General features: G+C 44.3%; 1 protein-coding gene across 1 annotated transcript in view; it reads right to left on the bottom strand.

The window, feature by feature from the left end:
- Positions 1 to 2,971: 2,971 nt before the first annotated feature.
- The window catches only part of ANKRD55 (ankyrin repeat domain 55), a 747,192-nt gene continuing 733,515 nt past the window's right edge, over positions 2,972 to 16,648 (bottom strand). The window contains exon 11 of the mRNA XM_078677760.1: positions 2,972 to 3,519. Within this exon, the coding sequence (XP_078533886.1) occupies positions 3,239 to 3,519 (281 nt within the window). The 3' untranslated portion in view covers positions 2,972 to 3,238. The remainder of the gene's footprint in view (positions 3,520 to 16,648) is intronic.

The following is a 16,648-nucleotide window of genomic DNA, read 5'->3' on the forward strand; positions in this document are numbered from 1 at the left end:
AACTCCCATTCGTGACATGTTGTTTGTTGCCTGCTTAGTGAATCGGCCAGCACATTGTCTGTTCCTGGAACATATTCCGCTTGTAGGGAAATGTTGTGACGAAGTAACCAGTTCCAGATCTTTTGAGATTCGTGAGAGAGTGGCAGTGAACAGGTATCCCCCTGCTTGTTCAGGTAGTACATTGTCCTAGTATTGTGCATCCGGACAAGCACTAGAGAACCTTTGATCCTGGGAAAGAACGCCAGGAGGGCCAGATAAACAGCTCGTAGCTCGAGGAGGTTTATGTGAAGCTTTAGTTCGGAAGGAGACCACTTTCTGCTGATCTGGAGTTCTTGGAGGAAAGCTCCCCAACCTTCTATGGATGCATCCGTTGTGATTATTTGTGGAGAGGCATGGATGAAGAAGGGCAGGCCTTGAGAAAGATTCTGAGGACGAGTCCACAACTGTAGAGCAGTGACCATCTGAGGGGTCACTTGAACAAAATCATTGAAGGATCCTTCGGCTTGAATCCACTGAGTGGAAAGTGATTCCTGGAGAGGAAGCATGTGGAGGCGACAGTAAGGAACCAACAGAATGCAAGATGAAATCATCCCGAGAAGGGACTTGAATAAGCGTACTGAGAGGAACTTCCTGGATTTTATGCGGTTTGCCTAATGAAGAAGTTTGTACTGTCGCTCTTGTGACAGGAAAGCCTTCTTCTGGTTTGTATCGAGAATAGCACCCAGAAAAGTTATACGTTGAGACGGTTGGAGGATGGACTTGTCCTGATTGAGAGTAAGCCTCAGGCGACTGAAAAGCTGCAGACAGGCGTCGGAAGATTTGTTTGCGCTGTCTAGAGAAGGGGTCTTGACGAGCCACTCATCGAGATAGGGGAAAACTTGATGATGGTGTTGTCTGAGGTATGCAGCCACTGGAAAAAGGCATTTCGGGAAAATGCGTGTCTGCCTGCCACAGTGAACCTCAGAAATTTTTTGTGATTCCTGTGGATAGGGATATGGAAATAGGCATCTTGAAGATCCAAAGATACCATGTAGTCGTTTGCACAGAAGGCATTTAGGAGTCCTAAAGTTAGGACTCCTAACTTTACTACTACTAAATTGAGAAAAATCCTAACTTTAAGACTTTCGGTATTCACAGAAGGCATTTAAGAATCCTAAAGTTAGGACTCCTAACTTCTGTGAATACCTAAATGAGTAAGTGCATTCTGTGAATACCAAAATGAGTAAGTGCCTTCTGTGAATACCAAAATGGTAGTAAGTTTAGGATTTTGTCTTAAGTTAGTTCTGTGAATCGGGCCCATAGAGAATTTCAGTCAGAAGAAGAAATTCTGAAGAAAGAACCACTGGAATTCCAGAAAAAAGGAAAACTGAGCAGAGCTCAAGGGAGACTCCCTTAGCACGACGTGCGGTAGAAAATCGGAGGGACTAGAGCTCCTTCCAGGAAGGTTACAGAGGGTGGTGATAGCTGATTGGTTGTTCTCTGGAGTTTGGTCCTCTTTACAAAAGGACCTGGATATGTTACTGATGTGAGGCCTTTGGCCTATCTCTTTATATGTCTAGTGAGACATTACTTTTCCTATGTACCGGGGTCTCCCATCCAGACGACGGGGAATGATTCAGGCATGTGAATCTATGAAAGATACCCTAATACTGGATAATGACACATTGCTGGGGTTGTGTCTGCTTTCCGACGCACTCCAGCAATGTGTCATTACTGCACCAACAGATACGTCAGGATTCCTGATGTATCTGTTCAATCCTCGTGACATTGAGTGCCGTTTAAATACAACGCTTCAATGGTGTCGCAAGGATGGTGCAATGAAAAGCGTTGCATTGCTTATTTCAACCAGCGATGCAACATTTTTCATAAATGAGGCCCAGATTCTGAGCTCCCACCAAGATCTATATTTTTTCTGTCCAAATAGGAAGGCGCTTTCTGAACTGATAAGGACATGAAAAAGTTAGAAGAAAAGAAAAACAATTATGGACTTTTTTTCTCCGAAGAAAAGTAATGATGCTTTTCTTCAGAAGGTGTCTTCCTGCTTCTTGTCATTTCAGTTCCGTTTCACAGAATTACACAGAATTGCTTATTTTATGTATGATTTTTTGGTACAAGGGAGATCGCCTATATTTGGCTTTTGCTTGGTTCGATTATGTTGTTGCTGCATACTGCGGTTTACAAATGTCAACTGGGTAGGACATACCTCTCAGCTCACCCACGTTTGAGGGCCGTCATCCCCCTATGAACTGATCTTTACTCTCCAAACAGGGAAAAAGGCTCCCTACACTTCAATGGAATCACCACTATCCTCCAAAGCATGTTTCATCGCCATTGATTCCAATGTGGTCACCCTTCAAAACAATTCAATCTCACCTTTTTTGATCCTCCTAGGAGAATGCTCCTAGGATGACCCAAAGATTGAGAGGTAAGGCAAATAATCATCTTGGTTGGTGATTTCGACCCGGACCACTCATGTGGACACATTAGTCAAGCGCAGGTTCACAGCAGCCGGTCTGATTTTGATCGCTGTGATTTAAAACAAAATTAAAATTTGCTCTATCAGGGTTCTGCCAAAATAAGAAATCAATACACAAACATATTAAATAAACCCTAGTAGGTTGATGATTATCTACCAAACTATCAAACCCTGCAGACATTAGCATATACTAAATAGACTAACACGCATGAACTCAACAACTGTTTTGTCATTTACCTTTACAAACATTTGAAATATGACAAACACATACATCATTCAGTACACCGTTATGTAAAGCACATACAGTTGGCGCCATATACAGTTAATGACTGATTACATTATCTGCTGCAATTTCCGATATTCGCAGCAATTAAGCTTTATACTTGGACAAAGGTAGCTATATGAATAAAAAATGTGATAGTCTATGGTCACATTTGGCAATGCATGCCCCAGCGAAGAATACTTCATTATGAAATTTAAATGTCAATGTTCGCCTACTTTGAACCGCACAGTGTCCTATAAAGATTTGGCATATCAAGGTCACAAAGATCACAAATGCAAGATGCAAAAATAAGCATTAATGTTAGAAAAATAGGAATATCTCATCTACTCAAACATATTTTTGATAATTTTAATAAAAAAATATTCGTGCACAGTTTGGTCGTCACTGCAATGACTTATAAATTGGCTTTTGTGGATGCATCCTGTCACCTAGTATCCATAGTTTTACAGTATACGTCTCCATATCGGCTGGGTGTAGAGCTATTGATTGCTTTTAGCCTCACTAAGGGTGTCCTGAGCATCCTCCTCCGTCGCGACATGTTCCTTCTGGCTTGGTATGGCTGGGAGAACACGGCTTGTTCTGAGAGGTGCTCTTGTCAGGATCGGTAGGAAGGAATACAGTGAATGGCTTTGAGACATTCCCATCATTTGTGATTTCGAGGTGAATGCTGGCGGGAGAGTGCCAGTTCTTAAAGAGTTCAAAGGCAAGGACTTCGACTTCTTCACGACCTGTGAGGCTGGACCTGGTGGTAGATTACCAACTGGAAAAGAAGCAGGAGACAGAAATCAGTTCCACGCGTTGGAGAATGAAGTCCAAAGGGCAATATGTAGCAAAGGTAGTGCAAGAGAGGAAATATTCTTTTCACATAATTTACTTTGAGGATTATTTAGAGTTTGGAGTCTAAACACTAAAACTAGGGCAGACGAGACATCTACCAATTTGTGTCTGATTTCCTGCATTGGCGACACTCTAAATAGGCAACTATATGTGTGATAGGAAGTTTAGTTTATTCTTTACAATTATTTATACATTCATCATTTTACAGGGTGGATTTAGGGATCGTTTGCTTCTTTCTAAGTGCTATAATTTTAGCAGAACCAATGCTAAATCAAAAGTTATTTATCCAGTATGTCACGATTTGGTAAGGTGGAGCTCAACACAGGTCTCCTGGTTCAACAATCCACAGACTAACCGCTGGACCACCTCCTCTCCTGAAATCTACACCTATTTGCCAGTAAGAAGAAGATATACACTGCTGCCAATCTTCATTACGCTATCCGTAATCTTCCTCAGAACTCTTTCCTCTGAGACAGGCTCCTCATTGCAATTCTTACTTCACTTTATGTATTCACTTTGGGAGGGTGTAACTGAGTCAACCACACATAGATCCTACTATGTACTCTACGCCCAGGAGTGACTTCTATGACCAAAGCCCACAAAACAGAATATGGATGGGGTAGAGCAGAATGCAAGACTGTGATTAAGAAGTGTAAGACTAAAGATGTGATTACGAGTTAAGGCATTATTTATCGCCTATGATAAATAAGGATATTACAGGGTATGTTATGTACCAGGTGTGATACAGAACACCTATTATGAGTTCATGGGGAATAGCATGCAGATTTTGATGTTTAAAGCACCAAAATCTGCATGATGCGGTACAGAATGTACACATTTCCAAGTTTGCCTGCCGAAATTTAACAAAGCTTGAGGTGTTCAATTCATCCAATACTTATCAGGTGCATTAAATACCTTATACCTAGCAATTCCTGTACTCATGGCTCGAAATATTACGAACAACTCTTAATCAGGCAGTAAGTGTAATGAAGATTAGTTGTAATTAACCAGGCCATTACCACTTCATCCAATTGTCTCATCACAGTCAATGGGACTTTACACAGTAGAACACAAAGACTGTGACCAAGGACCACACAAATGTGAAACATGAATACAACACGTGTGTATTCTTATTAAAACAAAAACAGCAATCAATTACAACACAGCTCACTCAAACACAGTTTGGAAGAAGGAGCCATCAATGTGCCCTGTATATAAATTAAAGTAGGAAATAAAAATTTCAGGGGAGACTAATGTCCTTGGACAATAAATGTAAAACAATGAAACTCCAATTTCCTCTCCCAAGACGTCACCATCCTTCATAATTATGAGACTGTCCTGAACAAAGGTTTCCAGAGGCACTTTCACTTGAGAATAAGCCCTATGAAATGGTAAAACAGCCCAAACTACTCAAGGTAGACATCAAAGGTTTCACAGCCCTACCAGTTGCCCATGAGGTGAAAAACAGGAAATGACTGTGCCTGAAGGGGCCATGGTGACAGATATATACTGAGTGCCCCCCACCATTGAGGTTCCTAGATCCCTAGAGATACCTGCAGGTACCATGACGAGGTGGGCGTCGTTCAAAGAAGCTTTTTTGCATAGGGCAATAACATACCATGAGTTTCAGTTGAAACTTGGCCAACGGGAGCACAAACACAGCCCGGCCAAGTGCCACTCATCAACGTATTTTAGTGCTTGTGTCCACATCACCGCACTAAAATGCATAAGTCACACATTATAGGCTCCTCCTACGATATGTGCAATAAGGTGCTGCAGGAATTTTTTAAAAAGGCAGCCCAAGCTTGTTTTGGCTGCTTGCTGTGTCGCTGTGTGCTCCATGATATATTCTATGGTCTTATTCCAGGCTGTCGGCCTGGGCACATTCACGTTGATATAAAGTGAGAAATTATATGAAGTGTGATGGTAAAACTGTTTCCGCAGCGATGCGAGGCGCATGAAAACAACAGCTTTGGAGATGTCACGTGGATCCGGCAGCAGCTACAGTCATTCACAGTGACAGAAAGAGTTTGTTAAACATAGCAAAAGTGCTGCCAGACTCCACAGCCTCCCGTTGATCTGGGGGAGCCTTCTGTTGTTTTTTGGGCCACTGTGGTCATTAGTCCTGGTGCCAGCTCCAGTCTCCGGAAAGGACCAAAGTTTTTTACTTCACTCTGCAGCCCAGGCAAGTGGTGCAGTGCCTAACCCCATGTAGTACTGTTTATTACTTCCTGGGCCGCCTCTTTGGTAGGTATAGAGTTAATTGTAGAACCCTATCAGGTGCTCTAGAATTATAGAATGATATGAATGAATCAGAGTTCTGTATGTTCAGATCTGCTGGGAGACTGTTCGTGTTGGATGCTTTCTTTCCAGCAGGGGTTGGCATAAAGGAACCTATACTTTACTAAACTTCTTGTACACTACCATTCTTGGGAGAATGCTACATCGTTTTGGCGACGAATGAGCATGTTTCAACCCCTGCTTGCACTCTTATCAGCTGCCTGTCAATGTTTCAGTACTCTTATCCACTGCATGCGTTTTGGAGTCCTCCCAGAACAATTTTTGAGTATTTACTCGAGGAAAATTACAGCAAGGGCACTCCGCCCGCTGTGCATGAGTTTAAAACCCCTCTTTTACTTTGAATTATGTCTACAGTGCTTTCAGTGTTCATTTAAAGTTTTGTTTACCTTCAAATTGCTGTGCCGTTGCTATCTGAACTGTTCTCCCTGGAACGTGGAGACATTGTTGTGCAGTGAGTGCTCTGCGCGAGTTGCACGCACGATAACTCGCACGTCTGATGTCAAATCAGCTCGTCAAACCTGACGTTAAGCAGGGCTGACGAGGTCACGTTGCGTGACCGTACGTGCAGCCATCTTTAGTTATTCACGAACCTTTGAGTTTCACTCTAAAGCATCTACCATCTTGTCAGCAGTTTTATAAAAAAAAAAGAAAGAAACAATACGGAGTTTAGAGCCGCAAAGCACAGAACAGATTACCAAATACATGCCGTACTGTTTCTCTTTTGATAGCTAAGCACCAGTGAGCCTTGTAGGGACTCTTGTGATTGAGCTAGCAATTTTTTTCTTCACACTTCGTCATTGAAATTATTGCTGCAAATTTAAGGTATTCTTTAGGATAATCTCTACAGGTTATTACTATGCAATGCATCACTACTAGTGCCAGTTTTATTCCTGGAGTTCCGGGCACTTGCTGTCACTTGTGCTAACGGTTCCACTTGCTCAATTCACATTTGAGGAGAGTTTGATCCTAGTCATCCCATTTATGGGCAGACTGAAAACAGTAAAATCGTTGGTGGTGCCCCCAAATCGCTCTTTTGTTGCTTGCTCACACCTTTACACTCGCCTTGCCAAAATGGATGAATCTTTGAACTCCTCTCCTAAAAGTGCCTCTACTTCTTCTTCTGCAGCCACCAAGGTGTCAACCAAACGTTTGAAAAAATACCCTCCTTCTCCACCAAAACAGCCTACGTAAGTCACAATGGATCTTCTTCTGGAGGAAATACAAGCACTTCGCACATTTGAGGAGGAGACAAACTCCAAAATACAAGTTTTAACAGATGGTTGGGCAAAAATGGAAGAGAGAATAACTGCGGTTGAACAAAGTGTGGTTTCCATGGGCTCAGCTTGCGCTGAGGTTGCAGTCCTTCAATCTCAGATTGCACCTTTTCAGAAGCAGATTGAAAATCTTGAAAATAGGAACGGGCAGAACAACCTTCGTATATATGGTTTGCCAGAGGGTTCAGAAGGCTCTGACCCTATAGACTATTTTAAATCATTTTTGCAGACGGTGCTCAATCTGTCAGAAACCACTGTCTTGAACATTCAACGTGCTCACAGACTAGGTCCTCTCAATTCATCACCATCTACCTTGTGTAAACCAAGAGGAGTCATACTCTATTTTCTTGAATATACAGATCTTCTCAAAGTATTGGCCGCAGTTAGGTCCCTGAAGCGGATTTCAACATCAGGAAATGAACTTTGTTTCTCGCAGGACTATGCAAAGGCTACAGCAGACAGAGGAAATGATTTTTTGGCCATGGGACCAGCTTTGTGTTCTATCGGTGTACAATTTGGCTTATTCCATTCATGCTTGTTCAAAGTGACCTTTAACAATATCACCATCACTTATTAAGATCTGGTCAAACTCAAATGTTTCCTGAACTCGCACTGTGGATATTTCTAAATCATGCCCCTGATGACTCTTCTTTTATTGTAACTCCTGGATACAGCGTTATATATTTAGCCTGTTGAGTTTCTTGTGGAGTTTGTAGATCATTTACCAGTTTAGACACTGGCTTGTTTTACTTACTACAACTTAATATTTTATTCTGCCATTTCGTAATTGTAAACTTTAGAAAGTCAAGCTAATTGCTTTTGATTTAAGAATACTTTAATTGCTCTAATCAATTTTTTCTATCCCTGCAGGTTTTTTCTCCTTAATGTCTAACTTTTTTGTCTTGTGGTCGCTCATCCTGAAGTCTCCCCCACCTCACCTCGTGGAGTCTGGATGTGTCATCGTTCCATGTGGCCTCTTCCCCATCACCCGCTTTATGTTTTGGACTCCTTCTAGATACCGTTTTTTTCCTTTACTATTTCTACCAGCAATTTCTTTCTATTTCACCTTTTTTTGTCTTTTTTTCTCTAACTTATTTCTGCATACTATCTCATTCTGCCTACTCTTCTTTCTTTATCTTGCTCTATTCTTCCACTTCCTATTTATTCTATCTTATTATTATTTTTTCAATCTTACACATAATGTTTTTTCTTACCTTACACTACATCTATCACATGTAAACTTACTTCTTCATTTTTGTCCTTATTCCTTTCTCACAAATGTATTCTATGTTGCAGATAGTTGGTCTGTTTCTTGACATATTTCTTATTGTTTGTTTTCTTATAGTGATTGATGTCTCATATGCACACTGTCATTTATCCCATGTCTTTAAATCGTGTCTCTTGGAATGTCAGAGGTTTGCATTCTCCTATTAAAAGGCAAAGAGTTCTGACTCACTTAGCCAAACTGGGTGCAGATATAGCTTGTTTGCAGGAATCCCATTTAACAGCAGAGGAATCAATAAAATTAAAAAGAGGTTGTGTTGGAGAGATTTTCTACTCACAAGGAGAAGGCATGTGAAATGGGGTCCTAACCATATGTCATTCATCACTTTCTGTTAAACTATTGTCACAATGTTCTGATTTAAGCGGTAGATGGTTGTTTACTAAACTTTTGATTGGTAATGTTCCAGTTTCTTTACTAAATATATACGCACCTACTGTTGGTGACCCTTCCTTCTGGATATCCTTAGCTCAGCAACTCGCAAATTGTATTGATGACAATCTCATTCTTACAGGTGACTGTAATTAAGTTTTTGATCCCTTTTTCGATCATAACTCACTGGTCTCTTTTGTCCGTCATAAGGCCCATAAGCTCTTTATATAGACTATTAAACAATATAAGCTTATTGCTGCTTGGAGAATTTGCAACCCCACTACCAAAGAATACACTTATTATTCACCAGTTCAACATACTCGATCAAGACTGGATTCCTTTTTCATTTCGCATAATGTATCCCAATCATTAATGGCAGCAGATATTGGATCCATTCTAATTTCTGATCATGCTCCTATTACCATGCGGTAGATATTTTACAGAAACCCCGTACCCCCCGTAAATGACGCTTAAACAACGCTCTTCTTTTGGACCCGGTATTCAGTTCTTCTTTTACTTCCTTTTTTAATGAATATTTTTTGTTTAGACTGATGATTTACCCTTTCATGTGGTGTGGGACGCTTTTAAAGCAACTGCTAGAGATTTTATTATTGGCTATGTCTCCAAAAAGCTTAAATAGTCGCAAGCACTCACCACATCCCTCCTAGCCAAGATAAAGAAACTGGAGCCTTCTTTTTATTCCTCAAAATCAAAAGATTGTTTATCAGAACTTATTAACGTGAAATTTTAGTTTAATAAGGAATCAACAAATAATGCTTCTACTTACTTATTGAAGTCTAGTGTGAAGTTCTATGGGGATAAGAATAAAGCGGGTAAAGTACTAGCTAATTATTTGAAGGTTAAACATAATAAACTCAATAAAAGAATCTATTATGGATGAACAGCAGTCATTGAAATATAAGGATGATGAAATCTTAAATAAATGTCTTCACATTTACAAAACACTATACACATCAGAAGCCCCTCCTACAGAGCAGCACATTTCTCACTTTTTGTCAGATATCTAACGACCACCTTTTACCCAATCAGGTTTTTCTATTTTAGAATCCAACCTCTCGTAAAATGAACTCTTTGCTGCAATAAAGGCATTTAAAAAAGATAAAACCCCTGGCCGAGATGGTTTTACTGCTGAGTTTTTCACACATTTCGCCTCTTTATTAATTCCCAAATTATATAATCTAATAAACTCTTTTTTGAACTCAGGTAAATCCTCAGGCTCTTTTTCAGAAGCTCTCATTTGTCTTATCCCCAAGGAAGGTAAAGGCTTACGATATTGTGCACATTTTTGTTTGACCCATATCTTTAGTCAATGTTGATTACAAAATGTTTTCAAAATGTCTGGTCTTACGCTTGGAGTCCCATCTACCTGACTTATTGGGAGTGGAACAGTCAAGCTTTGTTAAAGGTCGTCTTATCACAGACAACACTCATTTATTTTTTGATATCTTATCTAAATCCTCTCATATCTCGCATTCATTGGCAGTATTAGCATTGGACACAGATAAAACGTTTGATAGAGTGGAATGGGCGTACCTTTTTCAGACTCTCAAATGGTTTGGCTTCGGACCTAAAATAATTTCCTCAATCTCACTTCTATATTCTAACCCAAGAGCGGCTGTATGTGCAAAGGGCACTGTATCTTCTTATTTCAGTTTCGGTAGGGGTGTTTGTCAAGGATGCCCATTGTCGCAGTTTCTTTTTAACCTAGCCTTAGAACCTTTTTTATCTTGAATTAGTCAAAAAAGAGACATTCATGGCTTTAATTTCAAAGACACTCACATCAAATTGGCAGCATACACTGATGATATATTACTATTTATTTCGCAACCCCAGTCCAATCTTCCTGCATTCCTAAATGAAGTTGACTCCTTTGTAGTCTTATCCAGGTATAAATTAAACAAAAATAAATATAAGATATTACCCTTAACATATATCACACCAAAGAGGGTCAAAGGAAGAACTATGCTACAATATAGAAACTTCCATCCTATTTAACTTCCATAATCATAATACCCACACAGTATATAGGGTAGCATTATTGATAAGTGTGTAGAAACAAGAAAAGGGCACAACTGAGTTGTGTACGAAAACCCCCACTCACCCGAGGGTGACATGCTTCATCAAAGGGTTCCTCCAACACACGGAGACCGCAAGGTACCCCGTGTGGGCTGCAACTTTACCCAAGGGGGAAGGAGCAGGAGTGCAAAGCACGTGTTGGCACTACCAACTCAGTATGGTAAGGAGGGGCAGAGTGCAAATTAACAAGTGAAAAGTATATTAAATACTACCTACATGGGGAAGGGGCGTGGCTAAGCGGGCCAGCATGACGGACGGAGATTAGTGTAGCTCCGTCCCGCCTGCCACTTATCCGTCATCTCATCCTGTCCCCTCACACCGCTTCGAGACCCTGAAGCACAGCTCTTGGCTCCGGACCGAGGGGCGAGCCTCCGGTGCCATTTGCGGGACGCGGGGGAGCCCAGAAAGTCAGCAGAGCGAAGCAGCGGATTGGGTCTGGTCCGAGCCAAAGAAGCCGGGGCCTCGATTTTCGGGCCTCCCGGACCCGACGCACGAGAGGCGGCCACCGAGAAGAGGAGAACAGCGGGTGGGCCGGCGTTTCCCGACCATAGCCGGCGGGGGCTCCGTACCCCCCCAGAGAGCTCCGAAGGTTTGTGGGCAGCCACAGTGAGGCCCGATCCTTCCCGGGCAGAGGTGCGGAGGCCTGGATGTTGTGAAGCCCGAAGGTAGGCCGTGGAGCCGGGGACCACAGTTTGGCGCAGCTGGAGGAGGGTATCCCTGCGGGGCGGGGCGCTGGCAGGGGCTTGGGGGGCAGATCAGCCCTCGGCGGAGGTCAGTGATCGGGGGTGCCTATGATTAGGGGCGGAGCCCGGCACCCCCCAAGTGCGACGCTTTGTTTGGCTGAGGCCCTGTGAGGAGTCAGAACTCAGAGACAACATATTCGCCTGCAGAGGCTCTGGGGACCCTGGACCAGGGGTGACACCGGCAGTGAAAGAAGCGCCATAGGAGGCGGTCGTCAGCATGAGGGCACGGGGCGCATTTCTGAGGTGAAGGGCCTGTATGGGCAGTAGCGGTCCCTAAGCTGTTGACCCACTGTGTTGTGGCCCCTGGCGCTGGGCCCCATGGTGCAGGCCTGACCTGTGCGCCTGAGTGCTGGACATAGTTGACAGGACTGGCACACTGTGCCCGGTGACAGCAGGATCCTACAGGTGGCCCAAGAGAGCAGCGACAGCCCCCTACTGCGGAAGGTTGTGGTGAAGGGTGGCGGGCCTTGGAATCGAGTGGCTGGCCTGCCCCGCCGGAGCCTGACCGGGGGTCCCTACAAGGAGGGGTCTACATGCGCACTGAAAGATCCGGAGGGGAGCGGAGAGGGCCCTGGTGGACGAGACGACTGGACTGTTGGTTAGTGTCCCTGAGTGCCGCCCAAGATGACAAGAGGTGGGAGTGGTGGGGGTGCCACGAAGCATGGGCCAATTGATAAATTCACAGAGCCGCATGGAGGGGCCGGGGCAGCGGGGGGCCCTCTAAACCCGGGACCAGATAATGCAACACTGTTAGCAGCTATAATCCAATCCAGGGATATGTTGGACGCGAAAATTGGGGCTGTGGGAGCGGACGTTACTCTACTGCGTCAAGACTTGCGCAATGCCGTAGCCCGCATCATGGAAGCCGAAACAAGGCTCTCGGGAGTGGAGGATGATGTGGCAACCCTGAAGCGCAAGGTCGCCAACATGGAGAGTATCCAGAAGAATCTAGCACCCCGGGCAGAGGACGCGGAAGGGCGGGCTCGGCGGAATAACTGGCGCTTTGTTGGGCTCCCGGAGGGCTGCGAGAAGGGAAGCATGGAGAAATTCCTGGCTCAATGGCTGACAAGTTGGCTTCCACCGGACTCCCTATCTAACTGTTTTGTGATAGTAGTAGTGTTTCAGAATCCGGGCAGGCCTCCGGAGCAACATGCTTCATATAGGCCCATATCGCTACTAAATATTGAGGAAAATGTTTTAACCAAGGCGCTGGCTAATCGTCTCCTGCCCCACATCACAGGTCTCGTCCATCCAGATCAGGCCGGGTTCATGCCCCATAGGGCTACCAGACACAACATTCGTAGGGCCCATGTAGCAGTGGCGGCAGTTCAAGAAGCCGGGGTGCAGACGGCACTCCTCCTAGCTGACATTGACAGGGCTTTCGACTCACTGAGTTGGGTCTACCTGTTTGTGTTACTGCCCCGGCTTAACTTAGGGCCTCGTTTCCTGTCCTATCTGAGACTATTGTACACGGGCTTGACGGCCTCGGTTAGAGTGGCAGGTGCCTTATCATCTAAATTCTCAATCGGGCGAGGCACTAGGCAGGGTTGCCCACTCTCGCCATACCTATTCGCCCTGGCCATGGAGCCACTGGCGGCTTGGGTGCGTATAGATGCACAGATTAGTGGTTTCGAGTGGGAGATGGGTCCGTCTGATAGAATCGCCCTATATGCGGACGATGTCTTATTCTTTCTTACCAACCTTCACAGATCGGGGCCACGTATACTTGAGATAATGCAGATCTTTGGCGAAACATCGGGCTTGTACCTGAACCCCCATAAATCGACCTTGTGGGTGCTCGGAGCGCAATCCAGAGTAGGGGACTGGGTTTCCAGGCTAGAGGTAGCAGTTGAGGTCATTAAACATCTAGAAGTATTTATCTCAGAGGTCCCGGCGATCTCCTGGGAGCGCAACCTGGTGCCGGTTTGGGATCGGGTCCGGACGGAAATGAAGACATGGTCCTGTATGCCCCTTACTATCTATGGCAGATCTGCCATATTTAAAATGGTGGCCCTCCCCCAGTTGCTTTATCAGTTACAGAACCACCCCTATCCAATATCACCCCAATGGTTCCGCCAAGTAAATTCAGTGCTGGGACAATTCCTTTGGGCTGGAGGTGCGGTGAAGGTGGCATTGCGGACATGTTTTCTTTCAACGTATTGTGGTGGTTTAGCGACCTCAGATATCCTCTCCTATTACCAGGTCTCCCATCTCTTGGTCCTGAATGAGTGGTGGTACTGTGATAGGGGCGACCCAGCATATGCCCTGGAACGACACCTTTTGGGCTCTCACTCCCTGCATGAGATACTGTACGCAGCACAGCTTCGGAAGAGGTTGCCGCCGGCTAACCAACTGGTATGTCAGATTTGGAGGCGGGCACTGCATCGCATGGGATGGTGGGGCACGCTGACTGAGGAAACCCCATTGTGGAATAACGGTAGCCTTCCTGCCCTGGAGTCCCTTCAGGGTTTCAGGGGTTGGGACAATATAGGGATTTCAACGTTAGGGGATGTAATGTCGGGAACAACACTTAAATCCTTCCAGGATCTCCTAAGGGAATATGACATGCCCCGGTCACAATTTTGTCAATATTTGCAATTCCGCCATGCCATTGCACCGAGCTTGGAAGGTCTGGACTCCCTCCCAGAGTTTAGTCCGTTGGAAGCCAAGGTCTTCATGGGAGACTTAGGGGACAAAAAGATATCTTGCATCTATCATACACTAGTCACACACTGCTCCACAACATGACAGAAGCTCAGAGAGTCATGGGAAGGGGATGTAGGGGTCCTGGAGGAGGAGGATTGGCGGGAGGCATTAGAGGCCCCTAGGACTGCAGCTATAGCGATGCGCCTGCGGTTTATCCAATTCAAATATTTACACAGGATCTACTATACCAGGGAGAGATTGTGGCGGGCAGGCCTCATTGCATCCCCGTATTGTCTTAGATGTGAGAGGGAGGTCGGGATGTTGATACACACGGTGTGGAGCTGTAGCTCACTGGCCAGATTCTGGAAGGGACTGTGGGATTGTCTGTCCGAGGTTCTGGGGTGGGAGCTCCCACGCACAGCGCGATTAGGTTTGCTGCATGTGATGGACGAGGTGGGGGGAACAGGTATAAGATGCACCTATTGTCATTAGGCCTGACCCTTGCCAAAAGAGACGTAGCTAAAGACCCCCGAGCTCCCTCTGTTCCAGTATGGAAGAAGGGATTAGATTTTTGTATGGGGCTGGAGCAGCCGATCTTTGTAGCCCGTGGCTGCCCACGTAAGCATTATAAGATATGGAAGAGGTGGGCTGATTATAGGGGCTTGTGGCTGGAGCCTCCGGTGGAGAGGGAGGCTGCTGTGGAGATTGTATAAAGAGCCATGATGGAAGATGTATGTATATACTAGATCAAGAACTGATTTGCAGAATAGGGGAGATGGTGTGGTGTGACCAGGGGGGGTCCTGGGGGGAGGGGGTTGGGGGCTAGGGAGGGGGGGGAAGTTGACACTGTTAAGTTTGATACTATTGCCTGACACAAAATGATGTAATGATTGCTAATTCATTGATGCTTTGTAAATGATTGGCAGCCTACTCCGGAGTGCGGGGTGCTGCGCTATGTGTGCAATCTATCAAATAAAATCTGTTTAAAAAAACAAAAAAACAACTACCTACATGGGGCAACAACTTTATTCTTCCTTCCTATGTGGTAGTCAGTTAAAACGTAAGTGAATGTAGGGTTATAGATGTATATCCTATCTAGTGATCAACATGTTTCTGCCATCAGGATCAAAATCAGTCACTCTACCGTATCAGGTGTATAAATCATAATGTGGTACTTAGGCCTCAATTCTTTACCATCACGTATATCGATCAATATGATAGGTCAGAAGGCTTTGCAAAACAATAGTAAAACCACATCTTATCAATGAACAAAACTATCACCAATATGTACCACCACCCATATTCAGTGCCCATTGGAGTGAAAACTCTTACCTAAAGCGTAGTATGTATATGCCAACTGAACCTTCTACAGAGTCTCACACCATGTGGGTTCTTCTAGTAGGGGTTTAAAATAAATTGTATGAACTCATTGAAGTAATCGATTCAGCACATATTGCAGGCACCACCGCATTAAAACAACCGAAAAATCACGAAAACTGACACACAGGACTATGATGTATGTATTGTAAAATTATGTATTAGAACCATTAAAATGGTATATTAACCGATACTATACAGCAGCAGCTAAGTAAAATACAAAGGACATGCCACTTGTAATTTGACTCTATCCGTAGACTGTACGCGAGCTTATGTCTTACATGGAGCTATATAATATTAACCCCTGGAGTTTAAATTGTTGCACCCTAAACCTCCAATCTACTCCGTTGGCAAGTAATGGTAGCTAGCCTAATGCAGCAAAGCATTTGACTCAGCCGAACTGTATGATACAGAGCATGCGCGCAAGAGTTAATTGTACGCGGTGGCTTATTCGCAATAGGTATATTTCCCCGCTACAGTGGTGTATCTAGATGTAAAAGGATCTGATACATTAAAAATTCAATCCCTTTCCATAAATGAAAAAGATATACGTGAGATTGCCACTAGTGTACAATGATATGTAATTCAAGAGCTTGTTTATATCACTCATGTGGTGTAGCTATTACATGCTTAGTCTAGCCATACTCTGTGAATGTACATGGATGATAAATACAAATATATATAAAATCATCTATGGCCTTATATCACAGTGAGTGTTCTTAAGGTAGCTAGAAGTAAATCAAGAAGATCATGTAAACTGTGAACCAGCCATGCAGCCGCATGGCGTGTCAACAGTCTATATTAACCCCTTGAATGCTCATGACGAGCTAACCTCGTCATGAGCCACGGCGCTCCGGTGCTCATGACGAGATCAGCTCGTCATGAGCCGTGGAGCGCTCGCATGCGGGGATAATTCTCCTGCTGTGCTGAGCGTTCCACCAGAACGGGTGTGGCCGTGAC

Source organism: Lissotriton helveticus, chromosome 2_1 (assembly GCF_964261635.1).
Source record: "Lissotriton helveticus chromosome 2_1, aLisHel1.1, whole genome shotgun sequence".
Lineage (NCBI taxonomy): Eukaryota > Metazoa > Chordata > Amphibia > Caudata > Salamandridae > Lissotriton > Lissotriton helveticus.